The 10,183-nt window shown below is 47.8% G+C and overlaps 1 protein-coding gene across 1 annotated transcript; it reads left to right on the plus strand.

Annotated features, from left to right (window-relative positions):
* The first annotated feature begins 4,877 nt into the window (after positions 1–4,877).
* Positions 4,878–9,377, plus strand: LOC139818245 (uncharacterized). The gene has a single exon (XM_071786863.1). It carries the CDS (start codon positions 4,878–4,880, stop codon positions 9,375–9,377), a length of 4,500 nt encoding a protein of 1,499 aa, XP_071642964.1.
* Positions 9,378–10,183: the final 806 nt, after the last annotated feature.

The following is a 10,183-nucleotide window of genomic DNA, read 5'->3' on the forward strand; positions in this document are numbered from 1 at the left end:
TTCGGAGTCCTGGAGCCTGCGGGAAAAAGAGGAACCGCTTGGAGACTGTCCTCCCTGATTGTCGGGACGACAATCGAGAAGAAGGGGGGGGGCAGTGTTGCGCCCGTGCGAGTCTGTCCGAGACGCCCGGTATGCGCCCGTGCTAGCGGCGAGTTGAGAATCGTCCCTGACGACCAGCTGATATGGATTATTGATTTTCCTGTTATGTTCTGTTGTTGTTTTCGAGCGGCGGACTTCGTGCGAACGTGACAGCTCGAATCTCTGTAGTATTTCGTGTGTACTATTAAAACGAGTCCTTACCATCTTATATTGTGTCACTTCATTGCCCGCGAGTGCTGGTTGCGCGAGTGAGTAAGTGAGTGAGTGTAGTGACGCGATCTCGAACTGCGGCGAGCGCAACATATTATAAGTTAATTATAAGTATCAATATTGTCATACAACTCTGAAATTTGAATCACTTGTCAGTGCTTATGTCTTATGTGTTCATTAAACCGCTAGTAAAATTTTTTTTTTTTACGAACGCAATTTGATTGTCTTTTTACAAAGTTGTGATTGAAAATCAGAGATTGTACAATTGGCTAGTTTTACATAATTATTTTCTATAGAGAATTGGCTGGTGGACTCCACAACAAAAACAGATTCATGTCTGATGCTTATAATAATACATATGTGCAAGTACAGCCTATATTTAATTATACAACAACAGTAAATCTATTTAAATTGAAGAATGTGGAACCCCACCAGCCAATATGAAATTTAGATTTTAAAATATATCGCATATATTCCATAGAATATACCAAAGACTATATGTGAGGAATCCTTGAATGATCCTTGACCGGATCAATATGTATTGTGATAAAAAGCTGTTTACCACAAATGTTCATTAACCAAATAAGAAAAATGTTATTATTATATATTAATATAATATGTATAGAAAAATATAATATATATTTTCAACATGTTTTGAGTGCAAAATATATCTAATAAAATGATTATTCAATATATATTTATATTTGTCCCTTTCCTACGCATAAACATGTATGTTTTTTGCACATACTAATTCCAGAAAAGGTTTTTAAATTAATTTCAAGCAAAAGCAAATAAAATAGTTTGTTTTTGCTTAGAATTAATTTAAAAACCTTTTCTGGAATTAGTATGTACAAAAGGCAAATTATAAATTAATTAATATAGTTTAAATATACAATAAAATGTAAGAGAACGGTTACACTGCAGTTATATAACAATAATGCTTTACATTATATTACTGTTATATAAATGTTATATAACACCGCTATATTTATATTATATAACTGCAATAATCCATGAGTGGGAAATTACGACTAACGTGTGCATAACTGTTACGATCGTGTTATATAGCGTGTTACATTTCGTTATATACTGGCAATATAATCGTTATATATCTGTGTTTGCTGGGTACAGTAAATGAACACAATATCAAACAGGAAGTATTTAGTAGAGGTAGTCTTCAATCCTCTTAAGTGGTTGCTAGACAGCCATTGTAAACCTGTAATTAAAAAAATATAATTATTAGTTTCATATAAATATCAAAAATTTGATTGTATACAGAGTTATACATATTATTATAAAAAGATTCTAATCATGAATCACTAACAATGAAAATATTTCCATCATATATTATAACTTGCGAATAAAATATTAACACTGAAAATATTTTCACCATATATTATAACGCGAATAAAATATTACATAAAAAATGGTTTATATAGTTAATTTAAAATAGTGAAAATAAAAATAATATAAGTTAAAATATCTTAGAGATAAATATCTTATGCAAAGTTAGTGGTTCATACATATATATTCCATAATTATTACAATATACTGCATACAGTGTATCTTAAGAAGAAAGATCATTATATATTTTAAGTCATGTCATTCTAAGAAAAAAATTTATATAAACATGTATTCTACTCAAAATTAAAATTTAATTTTGACAATCTCACACAAAATATACTTGATGCTAACAATGGATTTTTTGAAAATTTGAACTATAAAAAATGTGTTATTTAAACAATTAATATTAAAACTATGTAATGTTTTTTTCTTAACAAAAATTTTGCAAATGTACATTCAAATAGCTCTATTAAAAAAAAATAGGATACTTGTCCATATCAACCTTTTTTTTTAGATTGACCAGTAATATTACTTCACAGAATATTAATCTTTCCTTCGAAAACATTCTATATAATAATATAATACATATCCTTCACACACAAGGACGCATGTGCATACGTACATACATACGCACATACGCACGTATGTACACACGCATACGCATATACACACACACACACACACACACAAAAGGTATCCTAGTTTAATTTATCACTTTTTTATTTTTGCAGAATTGGGTTGAATAAAAAATATGTTCAGACAAAAAGTTATTGAGCATTAAGGAGGTTATATGATATTGACCTCTATTTCATCTTGAGTTAAAGTCAAAATATTATTTCAAAATTAACTTTGCTTTTCCAAATAGAAACCCTTACTTTTTATTGCAAAATTATAAATGTAAAAATTAATATCCCAACAATAAAAAGTACAAAAGAAAAAACACCAAAGTAGATAACAAAACAAAAAGTATATGTGTAGACTTTAAAAGTAGCAGTTCTTTTAATTTTGCTAAAAAAGATATAAATAAAAGCATAATGGCTCAAAAATAGATATAAAATCAATTTAATTAGCCAAGTTATTCTTACTCTTATTCTTACCTTTCTGTATAACTCCCTCTAACTCCATAAAATGTTAGAATTTTCAAAAATGTTATGAAGCAACACGTCACAAACTCATAAAGAGGTAAAAGAAATAGGGAAATATTTCCTCGTTCGGCTGGCAGAAGTCGGGAGTAAAAAACAGGTTGAACGAGACTGTATAGATAATCTGAAAAAAATATTAGATATTTTTAGAATAAGAATGTATCAAAATAAGAATACGTCACAGAATAATCTTGAACAAAGAATATATCAAATAAAAGAGGACTGATTTTTGAGAACAGAAATAAGAAAAGATATCTTTGGAAAAGAGATATATTAAAGTACGAACAAAAAAGAAAAAAATTTGTTATTCATTTATTAAAAAAAAGGAAATAAAATTACTCACATAACTTTGTTCTAAAAATATACGTATTATAATAGAAGAATACAACAGAAAATATTTGATACTAAGTATATATATATGTGCAAGTGGATATACATATGTGTGTATATGTATATATAATACAATAATATTATATGTATAATGTTCTATTAAAGGCACTTATTCTTATCTGTCGTCCAACTGATGTTATAATTTCCAAGCCATACGTATAATCAAACTTGCAAAGAGGGAAAAAGAAACGGAAAAAGGAAAGGTTGAACGACTCTGTAGATAATTTAAAAGAAATATTAGATATTTTTAGAATAAGAATAAATCGGAATAAGAGTGCGTCACAGAATATTCTCGAAGAAGAAATATGTCAAAGAAAAAAAGGAGATTTTTGAGAACAGGAATTAGAAAAGAGATCCTTAAAAAGAGTTATATATTAAAGTACGAACAAAAAAAATTCTTGTATTTAATAAAAAAGAAAATAAAATTACTCACATAACTGTCGTAAGAATATATATATTAAAGGTACTTATTTTTATATATACTTGTTGTTCGGAAAAGGCGGCTTGGCCGCGAGGGATCACACCGAGAATCGCTCGCGCCAATTACGAGCGCGCGCTCGCCTGCGTGACGCGTCGCGCTGACGGGCCCCGCTCCGCGAATCGCGCGGCTTGAAAGTCGGCTAGCAACCGCGCGAGGCAAACGGATGGAGCCTTCGAATACAAACAAACAACTTGTCCTCCAACTTTCTAGAAGATTCGCCACCGCCTTTGTCCTAGACAGAATTGTTGTCGATCACGGGCAGAATCTTCTGGAAAGTCGGAGACTATAAATAACGCACGCACGGCCGGGCCCGCACTCATATCGCACGTAGTTCGCTGTGTAACTGTATCACGCTATTCGCGGAACTTCGAGCTCGCGCACTTCTGCTTTGTTCTTATTTTCGCACATTTCTTTGTACACTGCACTTGTGAAAAATACACGTCCTTTCTTGCAAATTGCTTTCTAACTCGCTTTCGTGCTTCTTCCTGCCTTTCCCAAAACGACAAAATTCGGCAAGTGCTACTTCGCACATTTCTGGTCCTTCGAGCCGGATTCGCGTCGTGATAACCGGCTTCAATCCGCGATCCAGCCCTCGGCGCGGCTTCCATCGCGTCGTGAGTGATCCTGAAAGGGAAAGATGGAACGATTAATTAACTCCCAACGAGACATCTACGGGCGCATCGCCCGCACAGTAGAAAATCTTCGCAAAACCGGCGCCGCCAAAATCTCGCTTCCCCTCGTTCGCTCCACGCTGTCGGTCCTCGAGGGCAAGTGGGCCAAATTCCAAGCGCAGCATGACCGCCTGCAAGCAGAGTTTGGTGAGGAGTTCGATAGGAGCAAGTACAATACGGAGGACTTCCTGAGTACCGTCGAAACGGCCTACATCCAACAGAGAACCAAGCTTCTGGAGTACGAGGAAAAGCTCGAGGAACCGAAGGTTCTCGATGCCGGAGTTCTCAGGAAAATTCGAAGATTGGCCTGCCTTCCGAGATTTGTTCTCCTCCATCGTAGTGACTGACGACGCCCTATCAAAGGTCGAAAAATTTCACTATCTAAAGACAAGCGTAAAAGGGGACGCTGAGCAACTAATAAAAAGTTTACCGTCCACGGAGGAGAACTTCGAGCGCGCCTGGTCGATCCTCAATGACCACTTTGAAAATAAGAGATTACTGGTGAGAGCTTACCTTGCAGCATTTACATCACTTCCGAAGATGAAGGGTGAGTCCGTCGCCGATCTCCGACGCATCTTCCACGGAGTGGTCTCCACCGTCGGCGCATTGGAGGGCATAGGGCGACCGATCATGGATGGCACGGACCTCTTTGTGCACATGGTCGTGGAACTCCTTGACTCCAAAACCCGCCGAGAATGGGAGAGCTCGCTCGGGAAAACCGTCGTGCCACCGTCTTACGAGGAGCTTCGCGACTTCCTGCAGGAGCAGCTGATGACGCAGGAGGTGCTCCGGGTGGCCAGGGGCGAGACATCCTCGGGAAAGCCTGGTGAGAAGACGAGCCGTTCAACTCGGGCCAACCACGTCAAGGCTCAAGGGACGGACGCCGGCCGCAGCTGCCCACTCTGTAAGAAAGAGCATTTCTTAGCCTTCTGCGAACAGTACAAGCGAAAGACAGCCCAGGAGCGACGAGAGGTAGCCACTACGCATCAGCGCTGCTTGAACTGTCTGGGTCGACATCTGATCGGTGAGTGCACGTCCACCAAGACTTGCTATAAGTGTTCGGGTCGGCATCACACGTCGCTTCATGACGCATTTTCGGCCGTCGCGTTGCCCGCTCCCGGTACGAGCTCGACCCCGACGGTGCACGTTGCAAAACGATTGTCCGCGGAGTGCGCCCCCGTCTTACTCGCGACCGCGCGCGTCCTGGTGATGAACTGTCACGGCGAGTACCACCCCGTGCGTGCCTTGGTGGACCCGGGCTCCGAAACGTCGCTGATCTCGGAATCGTTAGCTCAACGTCTGCGATTGCCGCGCACTCCGACGTCTGTCGCGATCTACGGTGTGGGTGGCCTCCGGACGGGCTGCGCGCGAGGACGAGTTGCCGTCACCTTCGCGTCGCGTGTCGGACAATACCCTCTCACCGTCTCGTCCTTAGTGCTGCCGAAGCTGTCCGTGTACAGCGGGGCGGCCGAGAGCGGCAGCGGGTCGTGGCCGCATGTGGACGGACTCACTCTCGCCGATCCCGAGTTCCGTGCTCGGGACCCCGTCGAGTGTCTCCTTGGTGCGGAAGCATACGCCAGCATCATATTAGCGGACCTCCGTCGCGGGGGGCCCTTGGAGCCGATCGCACAACGCACACAGCTCGGGTGGATTCTCATGGGCGCGGTCGGAGGCTGTCACGCGGCGTTAGCCGTTTCGTCGCTCCAATGCTCTGCCACTGATGAGCTGACGGAGGTGGTTCGGCGGTTCTGGGAATGTGAGGAGCCGCCTCGCGCGCCCTTGCCGCTCACCCCCGACGAGCAGGAGTGCGAAGACTTCTTCGCGCGGACGTGCGAGCGCCTTCCTTGCGGCCGTTATCAAGTGCGTCTGCCGGTCCGGTCGGAGCTGCCTGACTTGTCGTCCACGCGCCGCGCTGCGTCTCGAATGCTCGAGGTCATGGAGCGTCGATTCGAGCGCGATCCTGCCTTCCGTGTGATGTACCACGACTTCATGGACGAATATCTCGCTCTCGGGTATATGACGCCGTCGGCAGTCGAACGGGGCGTCAACGCCTGCTTCCTGCCGCATCACGGCGTCCTGAAGGGCTCGGGATCCGACGTGAAAATCCGCGTGGTATTCAATGGATCCGCGCGCACCGCGGTAGGGCATTCACTGAACGACTTCCTCCACGCGGGGCCCAATCTGCTGCCGGCTCTCGCGGATGTTCTGACGCGTTGGCGGCGGCACCGATACGTCTTCACTGCCAACATCGTTAAGATGTACCGGCAAATTCAGGTGCACCCGGAGGACAGGCACCTGCAGATGATCCTGTGGAAACAATTGGAGCACGCATTAAATACCGTCACGTACGGGCAAAAGGATGCACCCTACCTTGCATTGAGGACGATGGACCGACTGGCGGAGGATGAGCGGAGCCGGTTTCCTCTGGGCGCCGAGGCGGTGCAGAGTGATCGATACGTGGACGATGTGCTCTCCGGGGCTTCCACTCTCGACAAGTGCCGCCGTCTCCGGGAGCAGGTAGCTTCGTTGTGCTTGGCGGGCGGCTTTTCGCTCAAGAAATGGGCTGCAAACGACGAGGCCCTCCTGGAAGACGTCCCCCTCGAGCATCGTCTGCAGCCAACGGCCTGCGCCTCGCTCCCCTCGGACGACTGCTCCGTGCTGGGCCTACGCTGGAGCCCGGGGAGTGATGACTTCGCGCTCACAGTCCTGAAATCTGACGTGGTCTCCCCCACGAAGCGATCGGTGCTTTCGCGGACCGCTCGGTTGTTCGACCCGCTGGGTTGGTTGGCACCTGTGATAATCAAAGCAAAACTATTAATTCAGGCAGCTTGGTTACAGCGACTTGACTGGGACGCCCCGCTGGCACCCCCTGACGCGGCGGCTTGGACAAACCTCGAGGAGGAGCTTCCCGTGCTGGAGCAAATCCGCGTCCCTCGATGGTTCGGGCTCGACGGCTCGGAGGACACCGTCGAACTTCACGGCTTCTCGGACGCCTCCGAGCGGGCCTATGCTGCCGTGGTATATCTCCGGGTGACGATTGCAGGAAAACCTTACCTGTCAATTGTGGCGGCGAAGACCAAGGTTGCGCCGCTGAAACAGGTCACGCTCGCTCGGCTGGAGCTGAGTGCAGCGTGCCTGCTCACCAAGGTGGCCGAGCACGTGCGCGTGGTGCTGCGCCTGGAATCCGCACCTTTCTTCCTCTGGACGGACTCCATGGTCACCCTCGGATGGATCCGCGGCCATCCCACCAGGTGGACGACCTTTGTGGCAAACCGAGTCGCTGAGATTCAACGGGCGAGCCCGACCATTCAATGGCGCCACGTTCCAGGGGGCCAGAATCCTGCGGATTGCGCCTCTCGCGGCCTGTCCCCGAGGGAACTCTTGGATCACCCCCTATGGTGGAGCGGGCCCGACTTCCTCGCTAGAGGCTCAGCGGACTGGCCGATGGAGCCGGGCCTCCCGGAGCATGTGGAGCTCCCGGAGCAGAGGGCCCTCCGGTGTTTCGCGATCTCTGACGCGCAAGAACCCGATGAACTCTTTCGGTTTTCCTCTCTCCGACGGTTGCTGCGTGTCTCAGCCTGGATGTTTCGATGGAGGATGCACCGCTCCTTACCTGACACGAGGGCGGACATCTCGGCGCTGACCTCAGCGGAGCTGGACGCGGCCCTCGCGCGGTGGATCCGGGTGGCTCAGTCGGTCGCCTACCCTCAGGAGCTCTCCGATGTTCGGGCTGGACGGGCGGTATCTGGCCGGAGCCACCTTCGCCGACTCACTCCGGTCATTGACGCTGAGGGAATCCTGCGGGTTGGAGGACGAATCAGGCACGCGCCATTAGACGATGACCAGCGACACCCAGCCATTCTACCGCCGGGCTCGCATCTGGCTTACCTGGTGATTGACGCAAGTCACCGTCGCTCTCTCCATGGAGGAACTCAGGCCACTCTAGCAATCGTCCGCCAGCGGTTTTGGATTCCTCGAGGCCGTCAGCTTGTGCGAGGCGTAATACACCGATGCCTTCCATGCATCCGATGGCGGGCGGCCTCCCCGCAACCTATCATGGGAAGTCTGCCACGGGCCAGAGTCACTCCCAATCGGCCCTTTCTCCACACTGGAGTGGACTTCGCCGGTCCGATATTCCTTCGGACGGCCAAGGGACGAGGCCACAAGGCATACAAAGCCTTCCTGGCAGTTTTTGTATGTTTCAGCTCTAAAGCAGTCCACCTTGAGGCAGTGAGTGATTACTCGGCCGACGCGTTCTTGGCCGCCTTCAGGCGCTTTGTCTCCCGACGAGGATTGTGCCGGGCGGTCTATAGTGACTGCGGGACCAACTTTGTGGGGGCTGACAATCAGCTCAAGGCGCTATTTCAGGCAGCGAATCGAGACGTCCATCGGGTCATCGGGCATTTAGCGGACGAAGGTGTCCAATGGCACTTCAACCCTCCCGCCGCCCCGCACTTCGGCGGGCTATGGGAAGCAGCGGTGAAGTCCATGAAACGGCACCTGCGGCGAGTCATCGGCGAGACGACGCTCACCTTTGAGGAGATGACCACCTTCCTCGCAGAGGTAGAGGCCTGTCTCAACTCTCGCCCGCTCCAGGCCCTGACTGACGATCCAGAGGACCTCGATGCCCTGACCCCCGGTCACTTCCTCATCGGGGCACCCCTCAACGCAATCCCCGAGCCGTCAACTGTCGACATTCAAACCAATCGGCTAAGCCGCTGGCGTCTCCTTCAGAACATGAGGGACCACCTGTGGCAACGGTGGTCCCGAGAGTATCTGCAGGAACTCACTTCGAGACCGAAGTGGTGGACGGCCGACAGGAATTTGCGAGAGGGCCAGCTATGCCTAATTAAGAGCGAGACTACACCACCTTCGCGCTGGCCACTCGCTCGAGTCGCTCGCCTGCACCCAGGAGAAGACGGCCAAGTGCGGGTGGTGGACTTGCGGACCGCCAATGGAGAGCTTACTCGCCCTGTCGTGAAGCTCGTGCCTCTGCCCCCGGCTGACACCCGGGCTCAGGAGCCTGTCACTTGCATGTAACCTGTACACATTTTACACAACAGATAGCCGATAGTCATTTCTTTTGTAAATAACTCTCATGTAATTAATTTTCATGTAATTCTCTTCTTTTCAATGCAGCCGTAGTACTCACGCCGTGTGATGTGCATCGTTTGACATAACTGATATAACTCACTGTACTTCCTTACTTTCGCAATCAGCTGACTTTAGCACGTGTCGCACGGATGCCCGGGAGGGATCGACACTTCGATCGACTAAGTTCGCGCTGTTTCGTCGACCGTCACCGACGAGGCGGGCGGGATGTTCGGAAAAGGCGGCTTGGCCGCGAGGGATCACACCGAGAATCGCTCGCGCCAATTACGAGCGCGCGCTCGCCTGCGTGACGCGTCGCGCTGACGGGCCCCGCTCCGCGAATCGCGCGGCTTGAAAGTCGGCTAGCAACCGCGCGAGGCAAACGGATGGAGCCTTCGAATACAAACAAACAACTTGTCCTCCAACTTTCTAGAAGATTCGCCACCGCCTTTGTCTTAGACAGAATTGTTGTCGATCACGGGCAGAATCTTCTGGAAAGTCGGAGACTATAAATAACGCACGCACGGCCGGGCCCGCACTCATATCGCACGTAGTTCGCTGTGTAACTGTATCACGCTATTCGCGGAATTTCGAGCTCGCGCACTTCTGCTTTGTTCTTATTTTCGCACATTTCTTTGTACACTGCACTTGTGAAAAATACACGTCCTTTCTTGCAAATTGCTTTCTAACTCGCTTTCGTGCTTCTTCCTGCCTTTCCCAAACGACAAAATTCGGCAAGTGCTACTTCGCACACT

This window comes from Temnothorax longispinosus, chromosome 8 (assembly GCF_030848805.1).
Source record: "Temnothorax longispinosus isolate EJ_2023e chromosome 8, Tlon_JGU_v1, whole genome shotgun sequence".
NCBI lineage: Eukaryota > Metazoa > Arthropoda > Insecta > Hymenoptera > Formicidae > Temnothorax > Temnothorax longispinosus.

Coding starts and splice junctions, on each gene's coding strand:
- LOC139818245 (XM_071786863.1), top strand. CDS start 4,878: ATGAAGGGTGAGTCCGTCGCCGATCTCCGACGCATCTTCCACGGAGTG.